Source organism: Geotrypetes seraphini, chromosome 9 (assembly GCF_902459505.1).
Source record: "Geotrypetes seraphini chromosome 9, aGeoSer1.1, whole genome shotgun sequence".
In the NCBI taxonomy this organism is placed as follows: domain Eukaryota; kingdom Metazoa; phylum Chordata; class Amphibia; order Gymnophiona; family Dermophiidae; genus Geotrypetes; species Geotrypetes seraphini.
The window spans coordinates 182145973-182161268 of NC_047092.1; the positions used below are offsets into that span (position 1 = coordinate 182145973).

General features: G+C 42.9%; 1 protein-coding gene across 4 annotated transcripts in view; it reads left to right on the forward strand.

The window, feature by feature from the left end:
- The window catches only part of FGF12 (fibroblast growth factor 12), a 424008-nt gene that overhangs the window by 307192 nt on the left and 101520 nt on the right, over window positions 1–15296 (forward strand). For all 4 annotated transcript variants that reach the window (XM_033959358.1, XM_033959357.1, XM_033959359.1 and 1 more), the window contains exon 3: window positions 5933–6036. In XM_033959358.1, coding sequence (XP_033815249.1) covers window positions 5933–6036 — 104 coding nt within the window. The remainder of the gene's footprint in view (window positions 1–5932; window positions 6037–15296) is intronic.

The following is a 15296-nucleotide window of genomic DNA, read 5'->3' on the forward strand; positions in this document are numbered from 1 at the left end:
CCTGCACAAGCCTCAACCACTTTAAAATCATAAGTAGCAACATTCTAGAGCTCAGATTGTGATGTCATAATGCCTCATCCCACCAATGCCTAAGCTCCGTCCTCATCCGCACAAGTCTCAAACACTTTCAAATCCTAAGTAGCAACATTCTAGAGCTCAGATTGTGATGTCATAATGCCTCATTCCACCAATGTCTAAGCTCCATCTTCATCCGCACAAGCCTCAAACACTTTAAAATCATAAGTGTTTGAGGCTTGTGCGGTTAAGGCAGAATTACAGGAATGGGGCAAGGACAAGCATAGCGACAAAACTCATGGGACAGGGTGGGAAAATTGAGTTCCTGCGGGGATGGGGGACAAGTTTGTCCCTGTGTCATTCTCTATTTGAATGTTAGAGAAGTTCATTTTTAAATGTACTGTATATCTGGGATGCTGGTCCACTTTTTACAAGATGGTGATCCGCCTTGAGCCGGTGAGTTTGGTTCTGCAGAGCAGAAATGACAAGATTGCATCGGTTTACTCTTTCTAGCTTTTATCCTGGATGACTGCAACCTCTTTGTTCCCTGCAGTTCTATCAGGATCTTGACCCCATTGTTTTTTTCTGCTACTGCTAGAGTTTCCAGTGGATGATCTGGGCTTCCTTTGTTGTGCTTTTCTCTTCCAAGTCAGGGTTGCCCAGATCCATTCGAGTAGCAACTCTGTCTCTGCTTTAGGGGTAATATGTAGCACTGAACCAAATGAATTGCAAAGATTAGGACATTTCCAGTCTGAAAGACATTTATCCCTAGATTCTATGTCAAAGTGACGCTCATCCCTGCTGTTCGGATACATCAGGGGCTGCAGATATTTTGCGGTAAGAGAAAGTGGCTGCTCAGAATGACTAATGATGCCCATTTGCTCTGCTAGACCGTGCTGATGGATTTCATTTGTCAACAAAATGTGGGAAAAGAAAATCACTTTTAATTTCCTTTGTAGCACAACTGTAGTGAACACATAGCAAACCCAGGTAAGGAATTCAGCCCCTGACAGTCGACAGGCCTTTGTTGAAAAAAAATATATCATACCCATAATGAATAGTCATAAGATGTACAGTAAAACCTTGGTTTGTGAGCATAATTTGTTTCAGAAACATGCTTGTAATCCAAAGCACTCGTATGTCAAAGCGAATTTCCCCATAGGAAATAATGGAAACTGAGATGATTCGTTCTACAACCCCAAAACTTTAATAGAAAATACTTTACTGTAGTACTTGTATTGCAAAACCTCGAAGCGTCAGTAAGAGAAGAACCAGCGGCTCAGTTGTGACGCGCGTACACAGTGCGTACTTGGATTGCAAGATCTTCGGAACTATACCTCATCAAACACAATGACGTGCTGTTTCGTTGGAAGCCATTAGATAAATCCAGCTCATTCTTCTAAGCAGTTCGATGGAAGCTATTGTAGCCATATTTTCCTCTGAGGCACCTCGGAGACATGGGGTGATTTTTTTCCCCTAACACGTGGGGAGAAATCTCTTAGCAAGCCTGGTTTCTGCTCTCTTCTCTTGCTCCGCTACAGGAATTGACATATAGGGGGTTGATATTCAGCTGGCAGCACTCCGTGTTTTGCTGACCGCCGCTGGCATTATCCCTGGAAATTCCAATGCCAGGCCACCTCTGGGCTTCAGCATTGAATTTCTGGCTTTGCAGAGCCGGTTAAAATATGACTGCTTAAGAGCGATATTGAGCCACTTAAGAGGCTATGGGGTGACACATAAATATAGGATTGACTTTTGTACAGTCCTATTTATGGGGTTCCCTTGGCCAATTAAGGGTGACCTGTCAAATGCACGCAGGACAATCGCGCCCTGACATTTGCGCACAAGGCAAATCCGTGCACTGAATGGGGGGGTGACCCAACCTGACAATTTTGTATTTTTGAGTGTTACAAAGTAAACCTCTTTTTTGAGGATGGGGTTGGGGGGACCCCCCCCCCCCCCTATACATTACACTTAAAACATTCACTTGCTGTCTAGTGTTAGGGTAAGGTTTACATGACGATTATGGAAACCGTACCCTAACACTAGATAGCAAATGAATGTTTTAACGTACCGCAAATGTCATGCGTGCACTTGTCGGTGTATCCCAGGTAAGTGCTGGATATCGGCACTTAACTCTCCAAGTGCTTACTCGGCCCCTGAAACATCCCCAGAATAGTCGGTTTTGAGTTAGGTGTTAACCGGACATTTAACCAGTTCAGTGCAGCTGAAAATGAGCAAATAGCCCTGAGCAAATGATTTCACTATCCAGGAGCTGTTTCTAGCTGGTTAAATCACTTTGAATATCAACCCGATATATTTTTCTCCACCATCTTGTGTTTTCTGCAGTCTATGACCTTTGCAGCCTAATGTAGAGCTTTGACCTTCAAACCATCCTTCTCCTTGCATAACACCTCACTTCTTTCTGTCTGGGATCACAGCACACTTGCGGGTGACCACAAACCCCAAATCTGAATGCATCTCCCCATTGAGATATTTCATCTTTCAGTCACCCATGGAATCCAGGGCTCTTTTTTTTTTAAACTGAAATATCAATGGATAATATAATACTCTGTTATTAGGTCGCCTGAAGCTCAGGGTTTATCATGCGAAAATTTAAGGGTTTAATTTCAAGCAATTTGATGCTTTGCCAGGCTAATAAAAAACAGGGGGGTCTATCAGAGCATTTGCATTGCAAAATCATTTTTTGTTCCGTGTTAGGTGGATTCCATTAAATGATGCTAAGTGCTCTCGCTCTCTCCCCTCTGTATCATTCTGAGAACGTTATCTCAAGCCCTCTCATCACCCTTGACAGTCAAATACATAATCTCACTCTTTGCCAATTCCCCCCTCCTTTCTTATTTCATGACACTTTTGTTCCAAATTTTAACAGTATAATTTGCATAATTACTTAGTGTAATTTGCTGAGTAGAATCCACTTCTCCTATTTAGTGATTTTTATTTCAGATGTTTCCTGAAAACAGTACCTATACTACAATGGTCTCTTACCTTTACCCCTCTCAAGGCACACTCTCTCTCTCCTTTTCCTTCTCTCCCCCCCATTCTCCCCTCCCCCCCTCGCCAGGCAATTTCTCTCTTTTCCCTCGCCTCCCAGCACTGTCTCTTACTCCCTTAATCTTTTCTGCTTTGTTTTTATCTCACCTACGGTACTCCTGGAGGGGGGCGGGGGGGGGGGGGACGGGCTTATTGGAATGAACTGTTGTGTGGCTTCTTTCTCTATCCTAGCTGTACATCCAATGACAGTGTCACCATCCTTACTAATCTCTTGGCTCCAACAGAGATGATGTCACAAAGGGAGGAGCCAGATGCAAGGGCAATTTTGAAAGAGTTTTGGTTATAACAAGAAAACTCAAGTCCCCCCCTCCTCCCCCCCCCATGGCGATAGAAAATCAGAAACCTTTTAGCATCCAGCTGTTCCTTGGAAGGAAACACCATGAAATTCAGGAATTTTCGACTTCTGGTCCATGCTGGTTAGGTTTAAAAGTATGAAACTTCCCAGAATATAACTTCAGGATATTAATTCTGCTTAGCAGTAGGGTTGGGGAATCATTTCCTATCACTGGCAAATGAAAATGGACAAGGTTTCATTTGCCAATGACAGGTATGGCAACGATTCAAGTCATCCTCTCTTTCTGCAGATGCGCCTCCCCACCCCATGCCTGCTTAGAAGTAGACTCGGATATTTCCATAAAAATTATTTTCCCAGTTAACCAAGGATGGTAATTTTCAGTGGCCCAGGATGGGAGCAAGTCTGCACCAACGGGTCTTTCACTAATTTTGGAAAGGAACCTAACTGCATCTTTTCTATTTGATGATTACTCACACTCTGGATCTGCTGGTAAAAGAGCAGGGAGAGCGAAAGTATACCACCCCCCCCCCCCCTCTACGAAACTGCGCTAGCAGTTTTTAGCGCAGAGAGCCATGCTGAATGGCCCGAGCTGCTCCCGACGCTCATAGATTTCCTATGAGTGTCGGGAGCAACGCGGGGACCTTCAGCTTGGCTCCCCGCGCTAGAAACTGCTAGCGCAGTTTCGTAGAAGAGGGGGACAGTTTACAGAAATCAGTTCAACGACGACACCTAGATCCTTTTCCTGGGTGGCGGCTCCTAATGTGGAACCTTGCATCACGTAGCTATAGTTTGGTAAGTTTCAACTTTATTAGGTGTTTTTATATACCGCCTATCAAGGTTATCTAAGCAGTTTTACAATCAGGTACTCAAGCATTTTCCCTATCTGTCCTGGTGGGTTCACAATCTATCTAACGTGCCTTGTGATGGTATCTTAACCTCCGCTTGTCAGTGGCCAGCAGGAGAGATAGTGCTTCACAGCATTTCTCTCTGCCGCATGGGGCCATTCTCATGGTATGAGCCATGAGATCATTGTACAGTGGTGCCTCACACAACGAACTTAATTCGTTCCAGGAGCAAGTTTGTTATGCGAAAAGTTCGTTATGTGAAACGCGTTTTCCCATAACAATACATGTTAAAAAAAATAATTCGTTCTGCAGCATAAAATATGCTAAGATGACATAAAAAAAGATAAATTTGTCAAAATGGTGACAATGGTGGTCTTGCTGAGGCCAAACTCTTTGACGAGGTCACACTGTTTTACCCCACATTCACTCCTTCTAATTATTTCCCGTTTCATTTCAACAGAAATCACCTTCCTGCTTTTTTTAGAAGCCATGATATATAAAAAATATTGAGTTTATCTTAAAAGGACGACTGTATACAGTGACAGAGGGCAGTTAAGCGCAGTGACTAATGACTGCTAGCAGTTCCTGCGCGGAAGGATGCAATACATCGGCAGCTCAGGCGACTTCGTTGTGTGAAACGAAGTTCGTTGTGTGAAGTTCGTTGTGTGAAACGAAGTTCGTTGTGTGAATCAAGACATGAAGTTCGTTGTGTGCAGCGTTCGTTGTGCGAGGCGTTCGTTATGCGAGGCACCACTGTATCTTACAGCTTATACCACTAGACTTTCCCCATGTGGCAGTGGAAACTGGTGCTCTATTAACTTCTCTTTGTCCTGCCAGCCATATGGACACTGATGAGTTGCTGCTCAGGGAAGGAGGAGAGGGAGAAAAAAAATCAAGCACTGACTGGTAGATCTCTTTGCCTCATCATTGCCCCTAGAATTCTGGTACTCTAAGGCCCGGATTCTATAAAGGCATCCCGATTGTAGACAGTAGTAGGTGTCCTACAGCTGTCTAACAAGCCAATCAGGATGCATGTGTTTTTGGTTGTTTGTTGGTTTTGGTTTTTTTTAAAAAAAAGCTCCTGAGGCAGGCCCCTACATTGGAGGTGCCTCCAGGAGCCTAGGGAGGCTCACAGGCCTGCCTAAGCTCATCTAAAACTAGGCGTTGGCATGGTTTCCCCCGGACCTATCCATAGATGAACCTAGGCAGCTGTCGGTATCTCCTTAGTCCAGCGGGAGATGCGTACAATGTAGGCCGCTAAGCTTATAGCAACAAGGGATCTCCTTGCCATGGGCACAAGAAGGATAATTCTAGAAGGACCTTGTTTCTAACTTTAGTCAGCAGGAAGGCACATAAATCGCTAGTATTCTAGAAAAAATAAAAACCTGGCTATCTACTTTTCTTTTGAATAGGCTATAAATAGGTGTCACGGCCAGAGCCTATAGTGGGCGCCATGTTATAGTGTTAAACTCGCGAGGCTTTTCCATGAACGGCTGCATTTGAATTATTAGCTACATTTTTCACGTACAAGCTCAATGCAAGTGATATGAATCTGGCTGTGTGTTAGTATTGTAGTCTCGTCTCCTTTCGGGCATTCAGCCCAAAAAGTTGCTGACCTAAGCTTCAGAAGCAGCCATAACAGTCCCAGCTACCTCGTATTAAGAAGCATCACTAAATGACACATCACCTTTTATTTCCACAGCCCTCTTCAATCTAATCCCCGTGGGTCTCCGTGTGGTAGCAATCCAGGGCGTGAAAGCAGGATTGTACGTGTCTATGAATGGTGAAGGGTACATCTACAGCTCGGTAAGTCATATTCGCCATCATTCTGCTACTTCATAGAGAAAATAGGTCCACAAACTTCGACATATTATTTACACTTGCCTTTCTACTTCCTTGTTCTTCTCCTGCCTTGGTTTACTTGTATTCACCTGAAATCAAAATGTCCTCCTATGTATATTATACCTTGAATTCTCCCCTGTATCGCCCAACCAGAAGGCTATTCCCCCTTCTCCTCCCTCCCCTCCCCCTCTCCCTTTCTTCTACTTCTCTCGAATTCTACGTCGCCTTGATCCTGCTCAGGCACAGAGCGACTCACAAATTGTAGATTAGATTAGATATTGGAAGCTGATGTCTTGGTGGTACTGTCGTTAACAGTAATGAAGAGTCAGTTCTGTAATGTAGAATTGTTTTATTTTCATGCAACCTCCTTGCATAATTATGCATTATTCAAATTTGTAGAGCATATCATCAAGAGTAGAGGTGGATAAAATATTTACTTCATTTTAAATTTGTTGACCAGAAGAGCCAGATTAGGGCAAAAGCTACTTTAGATAGGTGGCTAGAAGAGATAACTAGTAGAATGCTAACATTGATATCAGGGGGGTATCCAATCTTGGTTCTCGCCAGGTCGGGTTTTCAGGAGTTCACAAATGAATATGCATGAGATCTATTTCCATACAATGGAAGCAATGCATGCAAATAGATCTCATGCAAATTCATTGGGGAAATCCTGAAAACCTGACTGGATTGCGGACCTTAAGGACAGATGTTGGACAACTCTGCCCTAGGTCATCTTCTTAATTTGCATTTTAATGTTTTTGTTATGCTATTGAATTCAACAAAGGATCATAATTTTACAAAATCATTTTGTTTTGTTACTTAAGAATGTCTGCTCCATGATATCTTGGGGGTGTTCGAGGGGTAGTGTTGGCATTTGCTCAGTTAAGTAAAGCAAGGGTATCCAACTTCGGCCCTCGCTAGGTCAGATTTTCAGGATTTCCCAAATGAATATGCATGAGATCTATTTGCATAAAACTGGAAGCAATGCATGCAAACTGATCTCATGCATATTCATTGGGGATATCCTGAAAACTCAACTGATTTGTGGCCCTCAAGGACCAACGTTGAACAATCCTGGTTTAGATATTCTTCGATATCTGCTGTATGGTGGGAGCTGGTCCAGAGATACCAAAACAGCAGAATTACTAGTACTGTTTTACTCATGCAAGGTTGGGTCTGGTTCCAGGTACTGGTTGTGATACACAAGGGTCATATGATAAGAGGTAGTGGGGAGGTAGAAATTGTATTCTAGGGGCCTCATGATCTATTACTTAGACCTTTATTAATATTATATTTCATGAAGGTCGATATACAACAAGTGGCACTCAGCATTTTGCTGACCGCCATCGCTATTATGCCTGGAAATTCATTGCCGGGTGAAGTCTGCACTGAATTTCCAGATTTATGGGCCTGACTAAATCATAGAAACATAATAGGCTTACTGGATCAGACCAATGGTCCATCTTGCCCAGTATCCCGTCTTCACGCCACTGATCCAGGAAAAGCAGTAGCTTCTCCCATGTCTGTCTCTTCAGCAGTTTATGGACTTTTCCTTCAAGAACTTGTCCAAACCTTTTTTAAAAAAACCAGCTACATTAACCACTCGTACCACATTCTCTGGCAACGCATTCCAGAGCTTAACTATCTCTGAGTGAAAAAATATTTCCTCCTCTTACGTGGTTCTATTTATGCATTTACCTTAGCTGGCTAAGTGCTGAATGTCAGCACTTAATTAACCAAGAGCTGTCTCTGCCTCCAGATCACCCCCAAAATAGCTGGTTTTGAGTTGTAGTAATCGGACATTTTCACCAACTGGTTAAATGCTGTTGAAAATAACTGGTTAGCCCCAAACAGATGATTTAACTAGCCAAGAGCTTTTCTGGCCAGTTAAATCTGTTGCTCGTGGCGGTCAACAACGTGCTCCTTGCTACCCCCTTGGCTCTCCCTCTGATGTCACTTCCTTTGCGTGGCAGCCGGATGTGACATCAGTGAGAGAGCCAACCGGGTCGTGAAGAGCACGTTGTTCACTGCCGCGAGCTACAACTTCAACTAGAGGTATGGGGGAAGGGAAAGGGCGCATGCGTGGAGGGGAGGAATGAGATGAGAGGGGGCAATGCCCAGGATGGACTGTCCCCCTTACCCCCCTATTACTACACCACCGGATACACAAGGGAGGGGTGTGGTCTTTCCAGTAGTTCTTCACTCTATCAGCCTGTTTTACAAAGCCGCGCTAGCAGCTGCCACGCGGCAACAGCCCCGAAGGCCTTAAACCGCCTCGAACTTCATGACTTTGGCAGTATATAAGAATAAAATTATTATTATTATTATTAAATCTCTATGGGCTTTGGGTCCATTATCAAGCAGCAGCCGCTAGTGCGGCTTTGTAAAACAGGCCCTATGTTTCAGATGTAAACATTTGTAAACAGGAATGTTTTCAGTTTTGTATTTTCTTTGTATTTCTTTATTTATATCTCGCCTTTCACAGTAAAGTGCATTTAAAGCTCTCTAAAGATGTTTGTTCCTATAAAGTTTGAGGTAAGCGATTCCAGTGATAATGGCCCTGAACTGAGCATGGACGGTTTCTCAAAATGAAGGTACTGTCAGAAGTATTTGTGATGAGGGTCTTAGGGTCATGTGATTCAAATAAGAGGTCAGTAAACATAGAAGGTAAATTGGATCTTTGTGCAGGCATGTTTTAAATACCAAAAGTAGAATCTTGTAGATGATACAATGAAATATTGGCAGCCAATGGACATCCTTAAGGACAGAGTCATGTGATCAAATTCTTCTGCACCAGTGATAAGTTTTATTGCTGTGTTTTGCATCAGTTGTAATTGATGTAGATCTTTCTTTGTTAAGCTATTATATAAAGAATTGCAGTAGTCTAAAAGTGGAACCTAAGCACAGTACTAGGCAGAGCTTTGGATTCTTGCCCAGAAATAGCTAAGAAAAAAATAATAATAATAATAAATTTTAGATTGAATCAGGTTGGGCAGATTGGATGGACTATTCTGGTCTTTATCTGCCGTCATCTATTATGTTACTAATTGGTTAATGACCAACAAATGGATCAGCTGAAGCTGGTGAAAGTATTACATATTTGACCAAGCAAATTAATCGTAGTTTAAGGAAATGTATTTTAACAAGAGAGGAAATCTGTGGATGAAAGGAGAGGGAAGCATCCAAGATAATACCCAAGATTTTTGTGGTAGGGTCTAGTGGTAGGGTCATGGAACATATCTTGATCAGCTAGGATAAGGAAGCTAGAGGTGAGTTTGAGAAGAGAGTGCAACTGGATTTCTGTAGGTTAATGATGAGTTTATTATTGTGGATCCAATCAGTCAAAGATTTTATGTCATTCTTAATGGGTGTGAGATCGAATGGGCAAAGCAAACGGATATCATCGGCATATATGTAGGGAGTGAAATCGAGAGACTGAGCCAAGGTGAGATGAGGGGCAAAAAAAATATTGAAGAGCACTGTTGATAATAATGAACCTTGTGGGATGCTTGATGGAAGTGAGAAGGAGTCTAATGTAGTGTTATTAAAGAGAACCATGTACGATTGGTTGGAAAGATATGCTCACGTAGGCTTAATTGTTGTAGTCTAAGAGAAGTTGGTGGTCTATTATATCAAAAGCAGATGACAAGTTGAGAGATAGTAATAGTACCAGTTTATTGTGATTTAAATGACGGTGTATGAGAGTTGTTATGCCTTACAGAGCGCACACAACTTAGGCTCAGGTATTTAGGCCTGGCCTAAATGAATATGCCTAAGTTTTGCCTTGCACACAGGCACTAAGCACGATTCTGTAAAAGGTACACGCACCTTGTAGAATCACATTAAGCTCCGTTATAGTCGGCACCAGTTTTGCAGTCGGTAAATGTCACCTTAAGGTTGTGTATGCATATCAATGCAGGTGCACAACTTGATTAAGGGGCGAAATTGGTGTGAATTGGCAAGTAACACCTGTAATTGATGCTAATTGGGGTTAACTAAAAGTTGCATGCACAGCTCGGAAACCACGATTCTATAAAATGTATGCAGTGCACAAATTCTAAAAGCGGGCGTGGTCAGAGACGGATTGGGGTCATTCCTAATTGGTAGATACATTACTATAGAATACCTGATATGTGCACAGCTTAGGCGTAGACATTTAGGCCTGGATTTTAGCTGGTCTAAATGCTTTTGCATAAGGTATGCGCTGCACACAGGTAAGTGCGATTCTATAAAAGCTCAGGGCTGTTCTAGTCTGTGCTGACTTTTTAGGCGACATATATAAAATATGGCCCTAATTGGATAACTCTTGGCTGTCCCCAGACAGTCCTGTCAGTAAATAGTTCCGAGGTGGTCTGAGCAGATATTTAGCATGACTTAACTGGTTAAATGATCCTGAATATCTGGGCAGCATGAGTTAACAAGGTAGGAACCACTGAATATTGACCATATATACTGAGTGCTACGTCATAGAAACATAGAAATAGATGGCAGATAAGGGCCACGGCCCATCCAGTCTGCCCACCCTAATGACCCTCCCCTACCTTTCTCTGTGAATAGATCCCACGTGTCTATCCCATTTGGCCTTAAAATCAGGCACGCTGCTGGCCTCAATCACCTGAAGTGGAAGACTATTCCAGCGATCAACCACCCCTTCAGTGAAAAAGAATTTCCTGGTGTCCCCGTGCAGTTTCCCACCCCTGATTTTCCACGGATGCCCTCTTGTTGCCATGGGACCCTTGAAAAAGAAGATATCTTCTTCCACCTCGATGCGGCCTGTGAGATACATGAACGTCTCGATCATGTCCCCCCTCTCTCTGCGTTCCTCGAGTGAGTACAGCTGCAACTTATCCAGCCGTTCCTCGTACGGGAGATCCTTGAGTCCCGAGACCTTCCGGGTGGCCATTCTCTGGACCGACTCCAGTCTCAGCACATCCTTACAGTAATGCGGCCTCCAGAATTGCACACAGTATTCCAGGTGGAGCCTCACCATGGATCTATACAATGGCATAATGACTTCAGGCTTACGGCTGACGAAACTCCTGCGTATGCAACCTATGATTTGCCTTGCCTTGGATGAAGCTTGCTCCACTTGATTGGCAGTCTTCATGTTCTCACTGACGATCACCCCTAAGTCTCGTTCTGCTTCAGTTCTTGTTAGGATCTCGCCATTAAGGGTGTAAGTCTTGCATGGATTTTGGCTGCCCAGGTGCATGACTTTGCATTTTTTGGCATTGAAGCTGAGTTGCCAGGACCTAGACCAGCGCTCCAGTAGGAGTAGGTCGTGCATCATGTTGTCGGACATTGAATTTATGTCTGTTGTGCTTTTGCCCACTACATTGCTTAGTTTGGCGTCATCGGCGAATAATGTTATTTTACCTCGCAGCCCTCCTGCCAAGTCTCTTATAAAGATGTTGAATAGGATCGGGCCCAGGACCGAGCCCTGCGGCACTCCACTGATTACCTCCGTCATTTCGGACGGGGTGCTGTTCACACTACCCTCTGAAGCCTACCTCCAAGCCAGTTCCCAACCCTTTTCGTCAATGTGTCGCCCAATCCTATAGAGCTCATCTTGCTCAGCAACCTGCGGTGTGGTACGCTATCGAATGCTTTGCTGAAGTCCAGGTATACGATATCTGTTGTTAAAAATTATTTCTTAAGAATTCCCAGTCTGTAGACTTATCCTTTAAGCTGGTTTGGAATGTAATTGCAATTTTTTTTTTTTCTCCTAAAACTTGTAGAGAAGAGAGGACATGTGATAAACGGGTTGCAGTTTTGATGTTTGATGAGCCCAGGGTCACGTCTAGAAAATGGAATTTAATGTAAAGAATGAAAGTTCTTGCATTTGGTTTGAAAATGACTTCATGAGCTATGAGATTAACTGTGCTGCTTCTCTGCTGGATCTTGCCTGCTCTGACTGTCAGAAACATCCATCATGACTAAAATTAGGATATACAGTACATGTAAGAACATAAGAATAGCCTTACTGGATCAGACCAATAGTCCATCTGGACCAGTGTCCCGTCCTCACGGTGGCCAATCCAGGTCACTACACCCGATAAAAACAAATAGTAGCAGCATTCCATGCCACCGATCCAGGGCAAGCAGTGGCTTCTCTCATGTCTGTCTCAACAGCGGTTTTTGGACTTTTCCTCCAGGAACTTGTCCAAACCTGTTTTTAAAACCAGCTACGTTAAGCGCTCTGGCAACACTGTCCAGAGCGTAACTATTCTCTGAGTGAAAAAATATTTCCTCCTCTTGGTTTTAAAAGTTGTTCCCTGTAACTTCATCGAGTGTCCCCTACTCTTTAAAACAACAGGAAAACATTAATGAAATTAGTTATATTGATGGGCAGACTGGATGGAGCGTGCGGGTCTTTATCTGCCGACATTTACTTTATTGCTGTGTTCTCTTTGGTTTTTTTCTACCCCCAAATGGCAGAAAGCTAGCAAAATATTGCTTTTGGATGGTTGTGTCATGTTTGCAGACGCTATCCCATCTCAGCACCCATTAAAGATGAAGTAGAATGTATGTAAGAGAAAAAAAAATTAGGCAATCTAAAAGTGAATTGAAAGCAATTTAGTACAGGTAAGAAAACCAGATGATATATGACATACCTCAGAAGCACAGTAAAATAACGGCACAAACTAAAAGTTTTTACTTGCCCATTTAAAAATGTTGCATTTTAATTCTATCGTTTGCCACCTGGGGTGATTTTGCTGATGCATTATTCAGCATAAATAAATTGCCAAAATGAGAGTTGAGAGCAATTTGGCTTCGGCATACATTTCTCTATCAGACGTTCAGTCTGTTTAGTTTTCATTTCTGTATATTTGTTTATCCTTTTCCTTTGCCAAAATTGTGTTGGACAAATGTCAGGCCCCCATAAAGACTCAGTTCTGAATACTGCAGCAGATCCGTGAATTTGATAGTTGCTCAACAGTGACACCTAGGGGACAGTATCAGAGCTCCATTTTTGCCAGGGCCCCCTACTCTGGTGGCTGAGCTGAATGTGGAAGAACCTTTCCAGGTAGTTGTGAAGAAGGGCTTATGATGCTGTAGCCTCAACAACAGCTGATACCTATTTAGCTGGAAACCAGGGAAAGTAGCCTTCTTAACTAAGGGGGTCTTTTACTGGTGTATTAAGTTTATGCACTTAGGGGCTGATTCTGTAAATGGTGCCTAAATAATAATAATAACTTAATTTTTCTATACCGCCATAGTCAGACGACTTCTAGGCAGTTCACATCGAAAGAAGGCTGGACAGTCAGCGAATTACAAATGCATGAGGGGGAATGTTACAGAAGAAAAGGGTAGTAAGGGGAGGAAAAGTAAGAGGGGTTGTAAGGGGAGGGAAGTGAGAGGGGGATGCCTGAGAGATCGCTTCGGGTTTGTAGGGGGAAAAGCGTGGTGAGCGAAGGTCGGTCTGTTTAGGCCGATGCCTAAAAAAAAAAGGCACCGACCGCGTGCCAATCATACCGTTCAAACCGTTTACAGAATGGCGGCTAGCGTCGACTATGTAAAAATTAGGCGCCTGAAATGTAGGTGAGGGTTTTAAAGGCCTAAATTTCGGGCGCCTAAGTTTTTGGAGAATCATGCTTAGCGGCGCCCACTTAGGCGTTATAGAATTGGATAAGCGCCCTTTGCCCAATTTCATTTTTTTTCTACCAGTTATCGGCACTGTTAAGGGTATTTTGCCAATTAAGGGGTCCTTTTACCGAGGCGCGCTAGCACGCCTTAGTAAAAGAGGGGGTAAGTTAGGCGCTTAAGAGGCGACTAACTTTAGACACCCTTTATAGAATCAGCTCCCTTACGGCCAAATTCTATAAATGGCAGCAAAACAATTGGTCAAAAAGAAAGAGGAGATACCACCTTCCCAAAGTAGGAAAGCCTTTCATTTTTACTTTTATTTTCTTTCTTCTTTCATTTTCTGTTTTGTCTTCGTTCTTTCTTTCTTTTATAATTTATTCTTTATTGCATTTTCATATTATTTACAAGATAACTCTTGCTTCAGAAAAACAGGAGAAATTAGCATAACCTCAATCAAAATAGGTAAACGTTATATCTTCCTGAGACCACAGTTGCCTCGGAGAGAGTCCGAATACACTGAAGAGAAATACAAATGAAAAGAAAAGAGGAATTGACATAACAACTAGTTCCCACAATTTAAACTGCCGTTCATTTTAGCTAAACATTCCCCGCAGACAATTTCTTCATAGTCAGAAAAACTCGCAGATGCTCAGGTGAAAAAAATACATGCTAGGAGCTAACTGTAATATATAGTCTCCGCCCATTCTCCTGGTTCTTGTCCTCTATAAGATTGCATTTGCATGTGTTTAACCAGCTGGTGTGCTTTTGCGCTTGCGGTTAATAAATGCAACTTTTTGCATTAACACTTTTACGCACCAACTTAGTTATCTAGAGGTGGGCATGATATGCAATTTAACTAGCAATAAACAGCTTCTGGCTGCTTGAAAACAAAAACCAAAAACACATGCATCCTGATTGAATTGGCTGCTTGAATTGACTGTTCACAGCTAACTGCTAATTTTCAGTGGCATGCAATACGTTACTGCCGCTGAAAATAATTGGTTAGCGCTGAACGAAAAATTAGTTATTTTGGGGGTGTTCGAGGGGTTTTGTTGGCATTTGGTCAGTTAAGTGCTGACTGTATAAATTGGATCACATATTTATTTATTCAATTTTCTATACTGTCCTCCCGGTGGAGTTCAGAATGGTTTACATAAATTTATTCAGGTACTCAAACATTTTTCCCTGTCTGTCCCGGTGGACTTACAATCTATCTAATGTACCTGGGGCAATGGGGGGATTAAGGGACTTGCCCAGGGTCACAAGGAGCAGCGTGGGTTTGAACCTACAACCTCGGGGTGCTGAAGCTGTAGCTTTAACCACTGTGCCACACGCTCTCCTTAGAAGTCAGCCACTTAAGTGTGATATTCAGCATTTAACCGGCCATGGGTAGATGCATAAAGATAGGACTATATGTGATCCAGCTCCAGAAACCCAGAAATTCGATGCCAGTGCCTAGACATGGTCCAGCGTTGAATTTCAGGGTTTAGCATGGCAGTGGTCAGCAAAGCAGTGATCTTTTAGAGGAATTAGCATGTAGAATTTGGTTTGGCTGCCTGAAGAGGCATTGAAGGGATTGGCCTTTAAGCGGTTGCACAGAACATTTTAGCTTTAATTTGGTTTGCATTCTATGTTGT